Source organism: Rhinolophus ferrumequinum, chromosome 22, assembly GCF_004115265.2.
Source record: "Rhinolophus ferrumequinum isolate MPI-CBG mRhiFer1 chromosome 22, mRhiFer1_v1.p, whole genome shotgun sequence".
NCBI lineage: Eukaryota > Metazoa > Chordata > Mammalia > Chiroptera > Rhinolophidae > Rhinolophus > Rhinolophus ferrumequinum.
This window is the reverse complement of record NC_046305.1, coordinates 33,983,126-34,006,473: the sequence shown is the minus strand read 5'-3', so window position 1 is coordinate 34,006,473 and position 23,348 is coordinate 33,983,126. Positions and strand designations below refer to the sequence as shown.

Genomic DNA, 23,348 nt, shown 5'->3' with positions numbered 1-23,348 from the left:
ACATTATGGTAAGTTATAGCATTGAAGTATACAGACACCTGGAATTTTTATCTTTGTTATTTTTAAAATGCTTGACATGGTGAGAAACACATCAAACAAAATGCTTTCTGGTATAGCTAATTAAATATAAAGATCACTGTCTAAGACTTTGGTTTTATTATGATTATTGAGCTTATCTCAAAATTCCGTCTTTTGGTCTACTCTCTTTAATCAGGGAAAAATCAAAACACAGTTATAATTTATGATTATTGGAAGACAGGGAGAAAATTTGTTTTTTATTTCATACCTTCTGAAATGAAGGTCATATTTTATAATAAAGACAGAAAATCATATATTGACAGATGATAAGTAACATTTGATACATATTTCAGACACACAGATACTGTATTTCATGTGCCTCAGGTCTTGAAATAAATTGTATATATATGACTTAGAATTTCTAATCAAATCTGTATTTCTGTGTGCCTACAATCTGCTATGTTAGATTTTTATGTAATCAATATATATTTTTAAATTCTTTACCACATTTAAATGTTTAGTTCATTACGATGGAGGGTTCATGAATGCTGAATTTATACCTTCCATATTGATCTACTTATTACTGATACTTAAAATTTTAGAACTGATAATTACTTATTATTCTGGGGAATATGAATTATTTAATTAGTTCCAAACTTTTGAAATAACTGTCTTGTGTTTTAGAAATCAGAAACAAAAATTATAATAGGAGTTTAGACTGTAATATATTGCTGCAAGGATAATTATTAAGGGAAAACACAGCTGACATTTTCTGATTTATGCACACAATCAGAGATGGAGTCCAAGGACTGTGACATAATTATCTTCATGCTAACAATTTTTGTAAATCTCTTGACAGAATTTTAGCTAATTTTAAAATGCCTTCTGAAGATTAGCACTTAAAATTGTTGGGGAAAATAGCACAATTTATTAGCAAGGGTATAATTGTAAACCTTCTAAATACTCATTGTGAATATCATTTAGACAGTAACTCCTGCTTTAGCAGCTGGTATATAAGACACCAGTTTATGGAGTCTTGAAACAACAGAGAATGGAATCTAATTAAAGAGGATTACATGCCAAAGAAAAATTATTAAAAACAGACTAATAGACAATTGTTATGAATTTAGAAGTCTCTGCCAACTTCTCTTTTTGATACACATTTGTGTAACTGTCAAGTAAAAGCCTTTATTTCTTCAAAACTAAAAGGCTATCAGGAGGTTTTATCTTTTGTGACAAAAATGATTGCTTTCCTGAATTGTAACTTAACACAGGAATTTAAATGGTTCTGTTAATCTTTTCTCACATATTTAAAACACATCTTCTTTTAATGATAAATGATTAAAAATACTGTTGCAGTTTTTTTTGTTTGATATCTATTTGATACCAACGATTCCATAAGTCTACATAGTGACATCTTAGGCATATTTTTTCTTTATAAACAAAATCAGTTTATAAATTTACATACTATTTGTGGAAGCTTATGTTGAATTTGTTTGCATATTTTTCTCTGTAGTGTACATTTAAAATTTGTGATGCACTAAAGATTTTTCAATTCCAGTACCCCAATCTACTAAATGCCTCCTTTCTGTTTGAATTGACTCTCTTTGCTGAAGGGGTTTTATTTTAAACAAGAGAATTGGGGTTACTTAAAACATATAGCCAGATTTTAGTTATTTTTTAAAAAAACAGAATTTGAAAATAGCCTTCCCAGCGCTAGAAAAAGGACTATGTTCACATCTGTGAGTTTGCCAGGTGTCTAACTTTACACCTTGCATGCTCTGTATGGTACTGCATCATGCTTTGCATTACACAGCCCTATGGTCTAAGTAGACTTTCATAGATTTTGACCAATTTAAATATATTAAAAACTAGAGAATAAATGCTGAGAATATGTTTTTTATGTAACTAATAAGTGCATGAACAAACACATTGGATTCTGTAAATGAGACATTTGTTTAGCCTGGGTAATATTCCTAAAAATAATCCTCTTTATGAAAAAACATAACTATTTAAAATTATCTTTGATATGTAGAGAAACGTCACAGATGACAGAGTAATAACAGAATTATTTGATTTTGTCCCCCTTCAGATCCTTGACCCCAAAGTTTTCCTCATTTGCTTAGATGGCAGCTATTCTAGGACTACCTCCTGCTTCCCTGAGAGATTCCCCAAGGGCAAGGGATTGTATTAAGTTTAAAGTCTCCAGATTACATCAAACATTTTATCTGGAACAACTGTGTACCTATGGCTTCTTCATGATAGTAATTAATTTAGTGGTTACATACTGATGTTAGTAAAAACTATTAGTAAATAGTTTCCTTTTAAGCTTCCACATGACAAAGCTGTTGGATCATGTGGTTGATGATCATTTTAATATAGGTTGCTCAGGATGACATCAGTACTTATGTATGACAACAAATCAGCCAGTATATGAAGTGCTTGGTACTGTGAATTTATTAGTATTAAAAAATGAATATAATTTTCTGTTTTAGTAGAAATACTTTTTAAATAGAAGTTAATTCATAAATATATAATACCTGAAAACGTCTTTTGGGGAAATTCTAATCTTCTTGGAATTAAGATTTTCCTATTGGCTTCATTTAGCATAGCAGGGCTTAAAATATCCACCAGCAGGGCCTTTGAAGGAGCATGAAGTCCTCTCATTCACTGGATAATCGTAGCAGGGAACTGGCAGCAAGGAGCTAACCTGCGGTGCTGAGGTCTGCAGCCGCTCTAGTGCTAGAAAAGATTAATGTGGGCTCACACACAAGCTTAGGCGACAAGCGACAAATAAGATGATCAAAGCTTCCCTTCCTTCTGTAGCATTCTCTCCATCTTCCACAGCTTCATTGAACATAAGAAGGTGAGTTTGGCAAGTAGGTTTTTGCCATTCAATAAAAAAATACGTATAACCATACTATTGAGTAGGTATTACAGAGCTGAACTGGAATGAGAGTCCTGTAAATGAACTAGGAATTGAAGCAGTCTTCAGAAAATGATACAAATGTAGATTATTTACTATCCAACTTTCCCACTTACTTTTATCAGATAGACTCTATATGAGTAAACACGTCAGTTTGTGGCATTTTCATTTTTTTTTTTTTGCTTGTTTTTTTCTCCTCTATTTTTAGCAATTTGTTGAATGTTTAATTGGGAGTCATTTTTTTCTTACTATCTGTGTTTTGCAAATAATTTTCTTTTTGATTTTTTTTTAATATACCAGAAAGTGCCTTTGGTGCGACTTATGAGTATATATATATATAGGAAAATTTTTCTTAAAAGAGTTCAGGAGATTCAACGGGCAGATCAAAACTTGTTTGGGTTAACTCTACCAAAATGTCCTTCAAGAGGGCTTAACTCTAGAATCAAAGGAGACCATGAGTTATAAAGCCCAACAAGGACAGTATCCATTCAAGCCAAATAATAACATTGATAATGATTTTTCTGGAATGCAAGATTACTCCACATCGTCTTTTTTTGAAATGAAGCATTTTAAAATCTTTGGATTTCTTTTAATTAGAATCTAGTCAAATGCTCACTGAGCAACATTTGATTTTTATTTGCCATTCCATATTGAGTTTCCCGAAAGTTAAATTTCACTGATCATGTTATCATAATAGTCTGGTCCCTATAACAGTTTCATGTAATAAATGAGTGCATTTGCACTCTAGTTTTGTACATCTGTTTCTATTAACTTGGTTAATGTGAGGCAGAATGCGAAAGGCAGACTAATCATGGAATGACAAAATTAACTTTGTTAGTTTGCAAGGTTCAAGAACCAAATTTGGACCATGACGTAGTCATCAAGATGAGGCTACAATGGAAGGTCTCTTGGAGGAAAGATAGCTGGCTTCCTTCACTGACTTCATTTTGCACTCTTAATTGAAGCTAAAGCTAGCATCTGATTCATGTATGACTAAATATATGGGAAAGTTCCTAGAACATCCATGAGACAAACCTTTGATTCTTAAGTATTATGTGGAAATAAGTAGAAAACAAATAATCTCTTGCCTTCATAAATACAGTCAAAATTTAAAAATAAAACAATCACCTTTTGCATTTATTAGTATTTTAAAAATGCCATAACATAATATAATGTTATGTATAATAAATGTTATGAAGAATAATAGTGAAACAGGGCACGGAGGCAGAGAGTGAGGATGAGTTTATTTAAGCAGAGACTGAATGAGATGAGAGAGCAAGCCATGTGAATATTTGAGGGAAGAACATTTCAGGAAGAGAGGAGAGCAAGTTTGAGTAGAGAGAGGGTGCTTCTGTGTAGAAAGAATAGCAAGGAGACACTGGGACTGCAGCAAATCGAGTGCAGAAAGCCTTGTAGGAAATGAGATTGATCAGATCATACAGAAAAATTTTGAAGGTGAGCAGATTCTCTGGGTTGATATAGATTTTCTTTCTTTTAAAAGATTTCTCTTAAAATATAGCTAACACACAACATTATATTAGTTTCAGGTGTACACCGTAGTTATTCAACATGTATACACCTAAAGAAGTGATCATCATGATAAGTACAGCAAACATCTGACATCATACAGGCTATCACAATATTATTGACTATATTCCCTATGCTGTACATTACATTCTCATGGCTTATTTGTTTTATACATGGAAATTAGAACCTTATTCCCTTACACTCCCCCTTTTTCAGTTTTTCAATTACTGTTGACATTCAATATTACTTTATATTAATTTCGGGAGTACAGCATAGTAGTTAGGTATTTGTATATTTAAGAAATGATGCCCCTGACTGGTCTAGTACCTGCCTGATGCTATACATAGTTATATCCATATTATTGACTAGATTCCCTATGCTTTATTTTACATCCCCATGACTATTTTGTAAATATCATTTTGTATTTCTTATTCCTTTCACCTTTTACACCCTGCCCCACAACCCCCTCCCACCTATCACCCAAACAAATCTAGTAGCAATATGACACCATACATACTTATTACAATATTATTGACTATATTCCTTATGTTCTACTCTACACCCCATGACTACTTTGTAGCAGCCAATTTGTACTTCTTAATCCTTCCCCTTTTTCATTGACACCAACCCCCCTCCCATCTGGCAATCATCAAAATGTTCTCTGTATCTATGAGTTTGTTTGTTTATTTTGTTCTTTAGATTCCACATATAAGTGAAATCACATTGCATCTGACTTTCTCTATCTGACATACTCCACTCAGCACAATACCCTCCAGGTCCATCCATGCCACCGCAGATGGCAAGAACCCATTCCCTTCCCTGGCCGAGCAATAAAACCACATCCTCTTTATCCATTCATACATCAACAGACACCCAGGCTGCCTCGACATCTTGGCTATTGTAAACAATGCTGCAGTGAACATATGGATGCACACGTCCTCTCAAAGAAGTGTTTGGATTTCTTCAGATAAATACCCTGAAGTGAGATTACTCCGTACTTCTTTGTCTCTTGTTATAGCCTTTGTTTTAAAGTCTATTTTGTCTGGTATAAGTATTACTACCCCAGCTTTTTTTTTTTCCCCTTCATTTTCATGAAATATTTTTTCCATCCCTTTCCTTTCCATCTGTGTCTTTCAATCTTAAGCGAGTCTCTTGTAAGCAGCATATGTAAGGGTCTTGTTTTCTTATTCATTCAGCCCTCTCATGTCTTCTGAGTGTGGCATTTAATCCATTTACATTGAAAGTAATTGTTGATAGATATGTAGCTATTGCCATTTTATTATTCGTAATTTAGCTTTTTTTTTTTTTTTTTCATCTTAAGTCCCACTAAGATTCCTTGTAATACTGGTTTGGTGGCGATGAACTCCTTTAGCTTTTTCTTGTCTGGGAAGGTCTTTATCTGTCCTTTGATTCTAAATGATAGCTTTGCTGGGTAGACTAATCTTGGTTGTAGGTCATTGTTTTTTCATCACGTTGAATATTTCTGCCAATCCCTTCTGGCCGGCAAAGTTTCTGTTGAGAAATCAGCTGACAATCCTATGGGAGCACCCTTCTAAGATACTAGTGTCTTTCTCTTGCTTCTTTTAGGATTCTCTCTTTGTCTTTAACATTTGCCATTCTAATTATAGTGTGTCTTGGTGTGGGTCTGTTTGGGTTCATCTTGTTTGGGATTCTTGTTACTTCCTGGACTTGTGTGTCTATTTTCTTTGCCAGGTTAGGAAAGTTTTCAGTACTTATTTCTTCAAATAGGTTCTCAAACCCTTGCTTTCTCTCTTCTTCTTCTGGTACCCCATATGATGCAAATGTTGTTATGCTTCATGGTGTCCCAAAGGTCTCTTCAATTATCCTCATTTTTTTGAATTTTTTTCTTTTTGCTGTTCCAATTGTGTGTTTTCTGTTATGTTGTCTTCCAAAATTCTGATTCGATCCTCTGCTTTATCTCCTCTGCTGGTGATTCCTTCTAGTGCATTCCTCAATTCAGTTATTATAATCTTTGCATCTGACTGATTCTTTTTTATGATTTCTGTATACTTTTTAATGCTTGCTGTCTCTTTGTTGAAGTTCTCACTAAGTTCATCCTTATAACCATTGTTTTGAACTCTGTATCTAGTAGGTTGCCTCCATTTCGTTTAGGTCTTTTTCTGGAGTTTTCTCCTGTTCTTTCATTTGGGTTGTATTTCTTTTTTTCCTCATTTAGGCTGCCTTTCTGTTTGTTTCTATATATTAGGTAGATCTGCTGCATCCTCCAGTCTTGGGCAGGTGGCCTTATGTATTAGGTGCCCTGTGGGGATCAGTGGCACAGTCTTCCTGGTCACTTGCATCGGGTGGTCCAGGAGTGTCCCTTGTGTGGGTTATGTGTGACCTGTTATAGTTGAGCCTTGGTTGCTATTGGCAGATCAGTGGGTGGGATTGACCCTCAGCCTGATTAGCTGTGGGGTTTGGCTACCTCCACAGCTTACAGCCTGCTGTGTGGGGGGCTCACCCCATTGATTGGTATTTCTGCCAGTGGGCTCTGGTGCCTGTTGAGACCACCTTCTGGGTGTCCCAATTGTGGGGTTAATTGGATGGTGTTCTGCCGTCATGTGTAGCCAACCTCCAAGTATGTTAGTTCTGGGCCTCTTGCGAGGGGTTCCAGTGTAGGCCCAGGTCACCTACTGTCTGTTACTGTTTGGAGACTAGCTGATAAGAGCTACAAAATGATTTGCAGTTATTTGCTGCTTATGCTAACTCTGGAGGCACATGGGAGAGGCCACACTGCAAACTGAGGGTATCCGCTACCAGTACTGGGCCTGGGGTAGCTCTGCAAAATGCCAGGATATCCTGACGCCTGATGCCACCTGTGAGCTCCCTAAGATTCAGCCCCTGATAAAGCCTCATACAGTATGCAGGTTGGTTGAGGCAGCATCTCAGGGAGTCACTAGAGTGGGAAGAATTGTGGTCACTAGATTAATGTATATTCTGGTTTGGTGCCAGTGCTGAGTCTGCAGCTACTCAGCAAAGGTCTCAGTGCAAACTGAGGCCAGTTGCCACCTGCCTGGGGTCTGTCAGACTGATAGTTTTCAATAAAAGAGTGAAATGTGGACAGGGCTGTCTGCTCTTGGAGGAAGTACCTCCAGCATTCGGAGACTTGGGTGGCGTGGTATCCCAGTCAGTTAGCAGGGGAGAGCTGTGGAGTTCACCAGACCAATCAGATTCAGATTTGGCCATAAGCATAGGGGGAGGGCTCAACACAGGAAAGAGGGCAACAGCCTGCTGGCTGCACAGGGGAAGGACCCCACACAGAAAAATGCTGACTGTTCTCCAGCCCTCGTCCCCTAGCTACACAACTCAGTCTGCCTTGTGAATGTCTCTGACACCCTTGAGTCACCATCCCTCTACCAGAGCCCAAGGTGAATTCCTGGGAGCGAGAGAGTTTGGCAGTGGGCCCTCAAGAGGACGACTGGGTTTCCTACTGCCCTCTGTCCCACCTGGATGGTTGGAATTCCCACTGTACTCCATAGTCAGATGTTGTGGGGTCTTCTCCTCCCAACACCAGCACTTGGGCTGGGGAGGTCAGCATACGGTTGGGGTCCCTTGCTCCTCGGGGGGGGGGGGCACCTCCACGGCCGAGGCATCCCTCCTGGTTCTCCAGATTTTTTTATTTAGACTGCTCTTCCCCTTGTCAAGATTAGGTTAATCAGTAAATAAAATGACTTCTGAAGAGCACATATTAAGATATGTGTGGTGATTTGAGATTGGCAGTACATGACACATAGTACTCCACAATACTTGTTAAAATAATCATACTGCATTTTGTATGATTATTCTGTAAACTATGTGAGACCCAATCAAAACGTAACCCAGTATTATATAAAGAACTGTGTGGTAAGTTTGAATAAGAAATTAAGTTAAAAAGTAAATACTTAATCTTGAATTTTGTTGCTCTCCTTCAGATACAGGAATTGATGATCAGCAGATAGAAATCAGCAGAACTGTTTTTATTTTTATTTTTGCTTATATTAGGAAAGTACTAAAATATTACTTACTTCTTACCATGAATGAGAGTTGAACTCTTAAAATATCTCAAAGTAAATATAACTAAAATACATTTTGATTTAGACTATGAACCTGCAAATGAGATTTGTTCTAGCCATTTACAAATGTATAGTGATATTTGACCAGTGCTTTCTTGTTTAGAATATATTTTCACATACATGATCTCATTTAATTTACCCTCACAACAATACTTTGAAATGGGTATCGTTACTTTTATCATGTTCACTTATATCTTCATTTCATGAGGGAATATTTGCAGATTGAGATGTTAAACATTTTCCTAAGAACACGTAAGCAGTTTAGTTGGAAAGCTGGAACTTAAAAACAAATTTAGTGTCTCCACAGCTTCTGTTTCTTCTATTATATTCCATTTCACTGTGACTCACATTAGATTCTACTAGACAGGGCCGGATTTTAAGCTGGCCACCATTAGTGAAATGACTTTAGCTAAATGTGATTATGTCTTAATGTTCCCTGAAAGGATTAGAGTAGCTAAGACATACCGAAGGGAAAAGCAATTATCTATTGAAATATGAATCTCTTGATTAGAACTGGAAATCATATATTGGTATTAGAATGTTCATCTGGAATTTAAAAAAAAATCTGAATATCATAATTATTTCTTACTTGACTTGTAAAGAAATTCAATGGGGCTAGTTTTGAGGCTTTTTCATTGAGTGCAGAATTAAAATATAACATTTTACCGGAACAGTAAGTTCACCTAACTGACTCATGCTCTAGACCTTAAGAATTTCTAACTGCATGAGAAACATATGTGCTGTTATTATCTTTTCCCAATTGACCTTACTGCCTAAAGAAAACTATTACATTAATCAACATTAAATCACCTTAGAATTCTACTAGTAAAACATGGGGTGTGCTATTTTACTCTAATTCTTCTGATTTTAAAATGTAAATTTATAATTGGTGATAATTCCCTACGGGTTCTTTAGAATATAGTATGCTGCAGGCTTCCAACCATCTGAGATTTGTAATGATCATTAATACATGATTAATATATGGCAATGATTCTCCCACTGCACATGGGCAAACTTGCCTGATGATAATTACCTTATTGCAATGGAATTTTATTTTTTGAAAAAGAAGAGGTTTTTTTGTTTGTTTTGTTTGTTTGTTTGTTTGTTTGTTTGTTTAAGCTTTCATATTCCCAGTGACCAATGTAGTATTTGGCACCTATTAGATTCTAAATAAATATTGAATGAATGAATAAGTAAATGACTGGCTTTCATTTCTAGCTTGGCAAAGGGATTGACTTTCATATCATATTTTTTATTAGTAATTTGAATACTTGAACTTAAGTGTTATTATCCAACATTAATAGAAATTTGCCAACTATTGGACCCCTTGCTTCTCAAGTTACTGGACAACTGGTTATGGACAAAAAATAGAACTGGTTATATTTGTAACTTTCATTTCCATATCATCTAGGTCCGTTACAAAATCATCCATCTTGGTATTAAAATGTTGTGAGCATAGACATAGCTCCATAGATGGGTTTCAGGGCATCCATTTGCCCACTGAAATTGTATATGGTATATTGTATGTATGTGCATATGTATTGTTTTAAATATTTAATTTTTATAAGGAAATGTTCATGATTTTCATTATGCTTTCATAGGCTTCTTACGAACAAAAATTTTAAAATCATTCTTTATAAATGCTGTACTTAATTTACTTTATTATTCATAAGAATCACTAGGAAAACATGAAAAATGCACATTTTTTTCTATCTTACTCTATAAAATCTGATCCATTAAGAAAAAGGTGGGATTTATGGACACTCTTCCTGTTCTTCATCTTTATTATTTTCCTCCACCATTTCCATCATTTATTGAAAACCTTGTATTTGTTCAATGTAGTGAGTGATTTCCATATATTATCTCCTTTAATTCTGCTGGCAACTCTAGAAGGTAAGTATATTTCATATAGAATAAACTGAGTTAAGTAATCTGCTTAAGCACACCTAGTTTATAGGTGATGCCACTGAGTTGTAAGGCTAGAGCCAATTCTACTACCTTAGCCTTTTGTTTTTCTTAATCTGAAGAATTTTGACTCATTTCAAAGACACTTTCAGAAGTAATAAACTTGCAGACATCTCTTTGCCAGGAGAATTAATTCCTCTCTTCTCTGTATTCTCACTAGATTGTGATCAACTTGGCATCTTTATCTTATTTACCTTTATATCCTTGGAACTTGGTATGATGCCTGACAAATAGTAGATTTTCAATAATTTTTTTTTCTGATTTGAAACTTAATTGATTAGCTTGAGCTTTTGTTATGTAATAATTCCGAGACTTAGGTTGTAGTAGCTGTGCTGTTAACTCTCTGTGACCTCAATAGTGTAGAACTGAGTTTTCTCGTTTACTAAAATTAGGTATCTAATTTAAAAAATTTAAGTTAGTATATAAATCTCAGATCCAACCTCTTTAGTTTTAGTTACTGTGATTATTTTATAAAGGAAATTCAGTCCTATGGAAATTAAGTCCAATAATAATTATGAATTCTTTTATTTAATAATGTAATTTGCTATTGTTTTGCTTCTTTGCTGCTTCATTCAGCATATGAATCAGTAGATGTTTGGTTCAATTTGTTATTGTTTTAGTTTAAACAAAGATGACTCAGTTATCTTATTTAAATTTCTCAGCATCCAGATATTTCCTAGTGTGTTATTTTGCTCCTGTGTTGCTGTTGATATTCTACTCATTTGTTTTATTATACTTTTATACAGTTCTTAACACAGAAGAGATATAAAATCTATCACAGTTGAAACTCTAGACCTTCCCTCAACCCATGGGGATTCACTTGGCAGGAGGCCACCAGAACCAGTTCTTTTTGACGCTTAGTTTCTAGTTTCTACTTTAATTGTTGCCAAAACCTGAGCACTTGGGAATTTAATTGCTCATTATATTTGTCACAGTGGTATCACAAACCCAAAGAAAGGCTGTTGCATGCAAAATATTTATGGGTATTAATTTGGCCTAAACGTGTATATTGGATTCCTTATTTTTCTGCATTGTAAAGTATAACACATCTAGACAGAAATAAGAATTCTGCAAGAACTTGTGCCTACGCTACTCACTTTACTGGTAGGCTATTATCCATCCAGTCTAGTGCCCAAATTCAAAAATGAACACCTAAAGAAGGACCTATTCAGAACTTTATTACATTCACTTTATTTAGTTTACTCTTTTGAAGTTGGCAGTCTCTAGGGGATTTGAGTCTGAACTGACTCTGAGGACAGACTACTTGGGTTCAAATCCCTGCTTTGTCCCTTAATATCTATATGACTTGAGGCAAATTACCTTCATCTCCCTGAGCCAATTTCCTCATTTGTAAACTAAGGATATCTATGGTTCTTCTGCAGATTGAATGGGTAGAGTTCCTAGAAAAGTGTCTAACATAATAAGCCTTCAATGTTAGCGAGTTTCCTATTATTCTTCCATATATGCCAAAAACTTACAACATTTACCATGATTGCTAATATGGATTTCCAGTTTCCTTCTAATTAAAGTAGGGATAATCTTTGCCTGTTGTGGCAAATGGAATATATAGTCAGCACTAAATGTAATACCTTTTATGTTCTTCTATTTTTCCTGTGTGCTCCCAACTTGCTGATCCACGATGTCCAGGTTAGTAGGCCTGCTTGTTATTCCAGTTTTACTACTAATCACTGATTTTTCTTCTTGTTGTGCTTGCGAATCTGAGAAGTTGTTCATTTATTCTCTCCCTGTGTCCCCTCTTCCCTTTCATTTACTCTCTGCCTTTCCTTTCCTTCTTTCCTACACAACACATGTACCACCTTGCTTCTGCTATGATGGTTGCAGCATTCCCATGCAGTTGTTTTGATCAGAGGAAATTATGATGCAATTAAAAGTTGGAAGTGTAAATTACCACCATGGACAAGGTAATTTTTAAAAATTGTTTGGTAGTTTTTAATATCCTGGAAAAAAAGTTGCCTATGCCTGAAATTGTGTTCTGGGAAAGTCCTCCTAACATATAGAATCCACTAGGATGAGCAACATAATTGATACTGGTTACTTAAAAATGAGTTTTTTTCTCAGATTCATACTCATGAGCTGTGCTGAAAATAGCCTTTGATAGGAGGATATTGGCTCCACTTTACATATAGTTGTCCTGAATGTTAGGAAAATATTATTCATAGTAGACATGACAGTGAATCTGTTTGCCTCTCACTCAATGGATCTGAGGCTTAATTTTATTTATGGAGATGATGAGCCGATAAAGATGTTAGTTGCTTGAGATGTATATCTCATTATGTCTGAATTAGAATTCAACTCTTGTATCTTCTTGGTACTTTCATATATTGTTCTGGGGGGAAATATATATAGATATATATTTAAATATATAGATCTCTATATAGTTATATATAGTTATATATATATATAACTATATAGAGATCTATAGATATATTGATATACATATATATATATATATATATATATAGACATGTATAGATATATATGTCTATATCTTGGATTTGATTTCCATTTCAGGACACAGAAGTAATTTTGGTCAAGATAACAATTAGATCTTTTGCATCTTTACTGACCAATCAGAGCAGCTTCATAACAACCAATCAGAATGCACAATTTCGACCAATCAGGATAGTGCTATATGGACCAATCAGATTGTAAAAATCTGGATTCCTCATATACATAGAAATGGACCAATCGGGGACCATGTCAGGAACTTTTTCTATATAAATGGGCCACCTCTTTGTCTCAGAGGAGTGCACTTTTGATTTCCTCCAAAGGTTACATCTTCCTGGTTTGCAAAATGTTCATCTGAATAAAGTTTCTCCTTTTTCCACATCCCAGATTTGGGGCTTCTGTTGGCATTGGATTAGTGGCCGTGAACTTTTGTTGATCATTTCTTCTTTAATGTCTTTTATAAACTTGTTCTTCTACAGCTGTAGAGGCCAAGATAAAGTATAAATTACAATGCAGAAGGTGAAGAGGAGGAAGGTAATGAGGAATTTCAGGGCCAAAATAAAAACGAAAAACAGAAAAATGAAAAATTGTATGTATTCTTTCTTTATGTTCTCAATCCACCATATAGAAAAGGAGGCAAAAGTATTTTTTGTAGTAACTTTTGGACCCTTTTGACATTCCTAAACCATCTTTATAATTTCTAAAAATATAAATCTAAAGCAGTAAAATTCCCTCAAGAATTCTGTTTTTTCAGAGGCTGTCTACACATAGATTTTACTATAAAATTACCTTTCCAAAAATTTAATCAGATTAACATTTTTTGGAAGGATTTATAAATTATAAGAAATAATAATGACTAATAGCATCAACTATCCATATATTTATCAATTTTTGTTTGCTCTCAATCACATGTCTCTTTTTTTTCCTTACCCTAGATAAGTCCCATCATCCAATCAAAATAATTATTGTCATCTTAATCTTTTCTTTCCTACTTTCACTTAATCTCTTTTACCTTTTAATTTCAACATTTTGTCTATTCTGATTCTATATCTGTATAACTGAATGAGACTTGAAACACACACAAATACAGACTAAGGCTTGTATATGATGAATTTATGACAAATTTCAGGTACTCGCTTCGTGCTGCCCAGAAATCATATAATCTTTCCCTAGGCCAGCCACTCACTCTCCTGGATTACTTCTTCAAGCTTTTTCATTTCTCCTGTAAGTCCTAATGACTTCTCTATCATTCCCATTCTAACATCACTTCCCATCTCATTGAGAATAAAGCAAACATGAAAAATGTTAACTCCATATCTATTTAACCACCTTCCTTGTTTCCTCCCATTATTGTGGGCATGCTGTGTGCATATGAATACCAATCCTCACACTCTTTGACTGCAACAGTTTAACTCCTTCCCTCTCCTGTTCCATCAAAAGTTATCTAAATCATTACTATTAGCATATATTATTATGCTGTTGTATATGTGATGCACAGGCATATCATTTATACGTTACTTGTGCTGTTAAAAATTTAACTCTCTAATGACTGTCATTTTCCCCTTTATCTGTCACACATTTTTATTTTCCCTTTTGGAGCAAAGTTCCTTGATAAAGTTGATCATACTAGTAGCCTAAAATTCTCTCCATATACACTCCCTTGAATCTATTCAAAAGACTTTCGCACCTAAATTTCTACCCAAATTCCTCTCTTAAGTCCAGTGGTTGTTTCCAGTTCTCATCTTCAAAAAAGAAAAAAGAAAAAAAGAAAGAATATAAGGTTATTTTTTGTTTTTATTATAATTTATTCTACAGTTTTTCTCAAAGGACTGCAGACCTGGATTTTGGGATGACAAGATGTGTTTGCTTTTGATTCTAAGCTACTATGTCATGCTATTGTAGCAGGCTGCCTTAAATATTTGTTATCTGTGACTTCCTTTTGCTGTGGGTATTATTGCTCTAGTTTAGAGAGAAACTCTAAATGGCTAAATTGAGATCTTAAAATTCTCTCTTAATTACTGTATTGCAATTATCAGGCCCTTCCATTGGTTTTAATGATTACATCTCACATTTCCAATAGCATTGTGGGCCTTAAAGTCAGTACCCTAACTCAAAACAATTGCTTTAAAATAAAGAGATTCAGATACACTGTTAATTGATTTTGTTAATCTCTGGTAAATGAAAAGTTTCTAAGGTTTTCTTTAAAAACAACCATACAAAACAAAAATATCCTATCAAGGGAAAGATTTCTTTCTATTAAATGACTCCATTTAGCAAAGATGATCATTGGAAAACAAACTGCTAATGGAAATTTTGAGGGGACAATTTGAAATATATAGACGAGGGTAAAGGGGATCAAATATATGGTGATGAAAAGAGAACTGACTCTGGGAGGTGAACACACATGTCACATATAGATGATGTATTACAGAATTGTACACCTGAAACTTTACTAACAATTGTCACTCCAATAAACTTTAATTAAAAAAAAAATCAAACAAACAAAAATATGAAAACTTTCATAAATTAATTGGCAAATAATCAAAGTAGGCAAAACATGTAATCAGTGAAGTGTATCTTTAATTGGAAAATTAAGAAATATTTAAAAAGTCCTGTCCTGTTTTAGTTTCTCTTGTTACTAGCATGTATTTTGTTTTGTTATATTTTCTGAAAACAGCATGTTTGACAGGGAATATACAAATATTTCTCAAATCTTTAAAAATCTTACTTATTTATGAATTATCTTGAAATCAAAAAGAGACATAAACCCATAATTGAAACTTTGGAAAATAATGAAAAGTATAAGTGAAAAAGAAACACTCTTGTTTATTCAACATTCTGAGATAATCTGAGTTAAACTATTTCATTTCTCATCTTTTTGACTCTGCTTATTTGTTTTCCAAAATTGTAATTATATCACAGATGATATTCAGTTTTATAGTGTCTTTAAAAAATTACATGCTGTCATAAAAACATTGGCTTGTTAAAATTCTACCTAAACAGCATTTGTAATAAATGCATAACATCCTCAAATTTAAAAAGCTCTATTTATTGAACCGTTCCTTTATTGTTGAAAGTTTAAGATTTTTCACCCAATATTTTACTGCCACGAAAATGCTGCAATAAACATCTATGAGCAAAAAATTATTTTAAAAAATTATCCCCATAGATATATTCAAAAGGGCACTATGGTTTGTAAAGTGAAAAATTTATATTTGTCCTACCCTCTTTTTTTTTGGTCTCACTGCCACTATTAAAGCAAACAATAAAGAAAAACTATACTTTCTACTCTAGAGGCCCAGTCTCTAACTGGACTTATTTTTATTCCAGAAGTACTGGAAAGTATTCTTCAAAGGCCATTTAATCCAAATAATGTAGTTGCTCATCTTTGCAATTATAATTGTATAAATGTCATCCTTTAAGACTATTCACTATAGAGAGAAAAAGATCATAACTTTATTAATGAAGTATCAAAAGCGTATAAGGATAAGGAATTGGATTTTTAGTACAGAATTTTAACAAATAACAAAGTGTTATTTTATTAGTATTAGCTGGTAGCTAACGTTTACCAAGTTTTTGATACTTTGAATTTCTTTATATGCATTCTTTAATTTTAATTACAGTGATATGTGCTTGCATTATAATTTCTTAAACAGAGTTCAAACTTCTTAAAACTTCTTTATTGCAGTATAATTTTATGTGGAAAAGTAAACAGATCTTAAGTATTTATCATCTGAGTTTTCACAAAATGAATTAAATAGTGTCCAGAAGACCTTCTTATGCCTCCTATAGTTCCTGTCCACCAACTTTGAACGTCTTGATTAGTTTTGCCTGTTTTTAAAATAACAGCTTTATTGAGATACAATTCACATGCCATGAAGTTCATTCTTTTGAAGTGTATAATTCTGTAGTTTTTAGTATATTCAGAGTTGTGCATCCATCACCACTAATTCAGAATACCTTAGTCTCCCTAAAAAGTAACCCCATTACCGTTAGCAATCATTCCACTGTTTCTCCAGCTGTTGCCAAGCACTAATCTCCTTTCTGTCTCTAAAGATTTGCCTATATGTACTGCCAATTTCATAGAGGTAGAATCATACAATGTAGCCTTGAGTATCTGGCTTTTTCCTTTGGCATAATGTTTTCAAGGCTCATCCATGTTGTAGCATGTGTTAAACTTCGCTTTTTATGGCCAAATAATATTCCATTGTATTAGTATACCACATTTGCTTCCATTTTATCCTTTGATTGACTTGGGTTTTTTTCCACTTTTTGTCTTTTATGAATAATGCTGTTATGAACATTTGTGTACAAATATTTGTGCAGTTACATGTTGCTCCATATGTCTATTCTTATGTCAGTACCACACTATCTTAATTATTATAGTTTTGTAGTAAGTTTTGAAATCAGGAAGTATGAGTCTTCCTTCTGGGTGCCTTGCAATTTCATATGAAATTTAGGATCATCTTGTCAAACTCTGCAAAAAAAATTCAGCTGAGATTTTGACAGGAATTGCATTGAATCTTTAGATTAATTTAGGGAGTACTACCATCTTAACAATGTTAAGTATTCTAATCCATGAACATGGTCTTTCCATTTATTTTATTCTTTATTAATAACATTTTTTTGGTGATGTTTTATTCTTTGTCTTATGCTTCTTTTCTTAAATTTATTTGGAAGTATTTATTTTTCTTTTTTATGCTCATAAATGGAATTACCTTATTTTCAATTTTGGATTATTCATTGTAGACTTGCCTATTTTTGAACTTCAAGTAAGTGGAATAATTTTGCTTTGTGTTCTTTCGTGTGTCACTTTTTTGGCTCAGTACTGTGTCTGTGAGATGCATCTATATTACTCCACATAGCTATAATTTGTTTATTCTCTATGTAGCTTCCCACTGTATTAATATACTAATATTTATATATTCCATCTTGATGTGCATTTGATTTGTTTCCAGTTTTGAGCTATTCTGAACAGTGGTACTATTAAAATTCTTGTAAAAGACTTTAGGTGAGCATATTATACATTTGTTCTGAGTGTATTCCGAGGTGTCAATGTTGAGCTTTTGAAAATGCTGCCAAATCGCTTTACAAAGTGGTTGTAACAATTTACATTTCCATCAGCAGTACTTCAGTTGCTTTTTATACTAAAAATAAAACAAAACAAAACAAAACACTTTCCGTGATCTTTTTCATTTTAGGCATTTCCAAAGTGTGTAGTGGTATCTCATAGTTTAAATTTGTATCTTCCTCATGACTAATTATGTTGAGTATGTTTTTTCTTTCTTTCTTTAATTGGCTATTTGGATATTCTCTTTTACATAGTGTTTATATAAGTCTTTTGCCCATTGAATTATTTGTCTTTTTCATATTTATTTGTGGGAGTTTTAAATTTATTATGGACATAAGTAATTTAAATGGTGTGATACTGGCATAAGTATAGAAAATTGAGCAGTTGGCCATAATAGACTCTAGAAACAGACGCCATACACAATGTGACTTACTTTATGGAAAGGTGATTCTGAATTATAGTGGGGAAAATGATGGTCTTTTCAATAAATAGTACCAATTTAATTGATTACCTATATGGTGTGATTTCCTAACTTACACCACATATAAATATCAATCCCAGATAGACTGCACATCTAAATGTGAAATGTAAAATAATAAAGCTTTGTGAAAAGATACAGGAAGATCTATTCATAACCTTGAGGAAGTCAAAAGTTTCTTAAATAGGACACAAGCACTAAACATAAATTTAAGCAATCATACGTTGAACCTCATTAAAAATAAGAAGTTCTCTTCATGAAAGACACTACTAAAAAAGTGAAAAGACAAAGGGCACGAGATGCTATTTCCAATTTACATATCTAAAAGAGGACTGTTATTCACAATTCAAATTATTTTAGATACTTTTTGGTAATTTTCATTATAAAGGATATAACTATGTGTCAAAATAGATCTTTGCCTTAATTTGGCTGACTTCAAAATCGAGGTGAATATAGTAGTATATATACCCATAGGTTTTAAATAAATTAATTCTTACACATTGGAAATTATTAATCTAGATTCTGTAATTTTCTAAAATGCAGCATATTATTTACAATTCGAGACTAGAAAGAACACATTAAGATTTAAAATTTTATTTAGTTTTTCTGTTTGTTAACTAAAACAGTCAGTTCATATATGTTATTACTTAAGTACTACTAAATTCTACATGAAATTTAAAGTGCCAAAGATTCATATGGATTTATTTAGTCTAAAATTATATTTTCAAAACTTACTAGGGTCATGTAAGATTATGTTAGTTTTAAATAAAAAATACTTAAAATTGTAATAAAATAGAAAAAAAAAACTTTTAGAAAAATTAGCCCATTGATGCTAAGAACCTGGTATAATGTCACTTAATTATAAGAAATGTGTGTGTGTTTAAAATTGTAAACATTATGTATACAATTGTAATTTAAAGATGTTATAAAATTTTTATTCCAAAATGTTGGAACTTTTAGTATCATATTATACCTGGGCTCTCTCTTTTCATCTCAGTAAATGCTAATTTATTTAGAATTAAATATTTATCATATACAGTTTATTGTGATTTCAAACTTTATTGACTTTCTCTTGTGAATTTAAATTGGCTTTTATATACTCAAGATTATTTCAGAGAACTGATTTTTATGCCCCCAAACTCGATAAGAAATACTAATTTCTTCTATTTTTCCAATTTTGTAAAATTGGTAAAAAGACTACTGTGACAGCTGTATCATAAGAGGTTTTTATTTTGTTATTGTTGAATTCACACTGTCAATTTTAATGAATCCTACCCAATTAAAGTGGTATGCATATCTTTCACGAGCCCATAATCTATATAATCAATTATATTTTTACATAATTGCATAGATATAATTTTATCTCAGGATGTTGGAGGATTAATGCATTTTTTTTAATATGTTGCAGAATTGCGAGAAACTAGAGAATAATTTTGATGACATCAAGCACACGACTCTTGGTGAGAGAGGAGCTCTCAGAGAAGCAATGAGGTAAGTCTGAGTCACCATAGCAACAGTCACAGATGTGGTAAAGAAAAAGTCATTCTTCATTATTGGGGGAACAAATGAGTTCATTGCCACCATTCAGCTCTGTTCTCTAAGGTATTAATTTGTCAGTGGAGAGACTTCCCTTGAGGCTGTACTTTGGTTTTGAAGCTGCATAAATGTTAAGCCTCAGTGCACAGTAAAAAATGTAAATGTTTAATTTGTTACTTAAAATGCTTAAGGGGTGTCTTGTTTTATATTTATACTAAACTGTGTGATTGAATGGAAATATTCTTCATCTAAATTCTGTCTATATATAAAAAAATAAACAATACAATGGTGGTTTAACTGAGTAGTATTTCCTCCTAATTAATATTTAATTAAAAAAGAGGCACTTAAAATTTCATATTATGTTAGATTTTATAGGATTATATCATCATATTTTTAAACTGATTTACATGTTCACACTATTATACAACATATGGATTTTTTTTCAAAGAAAGTAGCCTATAATAAGCCTGATGTTTTCTCTTTTTTCACAATTTAACATTATTATTTATGAATATTTCTCTGAATTTCATCCCAAACTTGATGCCTTTTTAATAACTTTTAGAAAGCAGTCTTTAAATCTATCTGATCAGAATCAAGGAATGTTTTTTACTAGACATTAAATATGTGTGAGAAATAAAACTCATTAGGTTATAGCTATAAAACAATGACAATGATACTAACTTAAATGTTCTGGGTTGAACCTTTGAGTGGGAGAATTTCCTATATCATGGTGCAGAAATAATATATTTACCTTTATTTAGCTTATGAAATAAAAATTGATTTATATATATATATATAGTACATCTAATATATATATATATTTAAAAATATATCTCCTATTAATGCTCATTTTTTTTTTTAGGATCTTAAATCAAAGCAAAAAAAAATTTAAAATAAAAGAAAGGATAAACCACGAGGTTTCCTAGAAGGGTAGTTTTGAGTACAATTTTGTTATTGCTAGCACACTGTTACCATATACTTTAGTTTAGAAGCTGCTCTCATTTAGCAACCTCCCTTTTACCATGCAAGCAGCAGGGGAAAGTAATTAAATTTAATAGAAGCTACCCTCATTTTGAAGCCACTTCTATTTAAAACCACAGGGGGAGGTAATTAAATTTAATGGAAACAGTAGCTTCTACATAAAGATACATGGTACTTCTGTATAGATGATTATGATGTCACAAAAAGAGGAATAATATATTACTAGTACTGAGAAATTACCAGATGGAGCAAGTGAGCCTATTTTGTTGCTAATGTCTTTACTAATAAAAAAAAGAGGGAAAAATAAAACTGAGTACACAATAGAGAATTTATATCTATAAAATGCAATCAGACATCCTCAGAAAGTTAAACTTATTGATAATAGTAATGGATTAAAAATGAAGTGTAGAGTATATTGTGGAAGAGGTCAATGCAGAAATTATGAATGAACTTCTATTTTCAATATAGTCTTTATCCTCTGTCTAAAACCACCACAGTTATAAATTGAACACATTATTTTTGTGTATGCCTATTATAATAATTTTGAATATATTAAGCATGCACACCAATATTTATTTAGAAAGCTAGTTATTCTCTGCGTTTTTGTATCTATTCAGTTTAAAGTAAACACATGGACATATAGGAAGACGAAAAGAATGAAAGAATTGAAGGCCAAAACCACAGAAAGAATTGCAGAGAGACAATATGAATGAAAGTAGATGTGAGAGGGAACTATAATGAACAGGGAAAGAACATGTAATTAGTATAGAAAATTTGTCATTAAGAAAAAACAAATTGAATTATGGGAGAAATGTGTATGAAGACATTATTAAATTCTGCCAAATTTTGTAATAATTGCCATTTTGAAAAATACTAGGATATTCCGCTTTTTAAAAAGTAGAGATGAACTAATGAGAAAAACAAATATTACTCAGCTGGAGTAACCTCTGTAGCACCATGCTATGAGATAAAGCAGTACTAGTCTAGATAATTTCAATCAGCATTTAATTATATGGCTGTGTAATGTACGTTTTTTGCATAGTTTGCATATATTGCACACATATACAGACATTTATTGGTAATGTTTACATTCACTAAACACAATTAAATAATTTAGTAACGAAAAACATTTAACAATTTAGTATACTGTGGCCCTGGCACTTTTTTTTTTTTTCTGCCTTTAGAAAATTCAGCAGGAGCTCATTCTTTTACATGTGAGATTATGGAAACATAAACAAAAAATTATAATGCCGTGTGACTAATAGAGTAAGAGGAAAATGCACGAAGGGGCAAAAATTAATTGCTCTCTCATCTATGATCAATTTTTGCCTTACATGAAGGGTGTCTGGATCAGAGAAGACCATGGAGAGGATGAGAAATTTAATCTAGGCCTTGAAAGATGGCCAGTGTTGCAGGTAGAGGGAACAGTTTGGGGCAAAGGCATGGAGGTATGTAGGAGCACGGAGGATTCCAGGAACAGTAAGTGCTCTGATATAGAGCACAGTTTTTCAAGCTTTTTTGAATATACGTTTTCCCACAAAACTGACATAGGCAGAGTTTTATAGGCAATAATATCTCTCCTTATATGCCAAGAATCCCTGGGTGGAAATGGAGCAATAGGAGGTTGCCAGGGATAATGAGAGCAATTCAGAATCTCAGAGTGTGAGAGGGGACAGTGGGAGACAGGTATGAATAGTTTGCCAAAAACCTCAGTTAGCACAGGGGCTGGTCTCAGGAGCCTTGTTGGAAATGTGTTTTGTTGTCATATTCTAGAGGCCAGTTACCTAACACCTAGTTTGCCATGATAAAGAATTTAAATTGTTTCAGGGAGTCATTGTGGTTTTTAAGAAAGGGATGAGAAGATTAGATATAAAAACTATGAAGATAATTTTATAGCTCTGTAGAATTCTAGTAGGGGAAGAAGATACAATGTAGGGATGGATAAAGCCAGTCATTTATTTAATAAACATTTATTGAGTTTCTGTAATATATCTGATAATGGGGTTACAGATATGAATGAGACAGAGTCCCTGCTCTCAAGGAGCTGACAGTCTAGTGGAGGAGACAGGTACAAAAATCAAATGCTTGATGTGAAGGCTCAGACCCCCAGTACTAATTTCTTGCCCTGGGCCCAAAACTCCACCCTAGCTTTCTGTAGATCCACGGTCAGGGCATAGCTTGGCTATGGAAGTGTCCTCTTCTCTCACTACTTAGTCTCTGTGGCAGCCCTCAAGTGGTTCCAGTCACCCACAATGGTGCTCTACTCCTGAGTATGTCTAGCCTGGAGAAGCTGGAGCGGAACTG

General features: G+C 33.3%; 1 protein-coding gene across 1 annotated transcript in view; it reads left to right on the top strand.

Annotated features, from left to right (window-relative positions):
• Positions 1-23,348, top strand: part of DPYD (dihydropyrimidine dehydrogenase) — an 830,145-nt gene that overhangs the window by 65,441 nt on the left and 741,356 nt on the right. Inside the window, 1 exon segment of the mRNA XM_033092743.1 lies at positions 19,936-20,018. Within this exon segment, the coding sequence (XP_032948634.1) occupies positions 19,936-20,018 (83 nt within the window).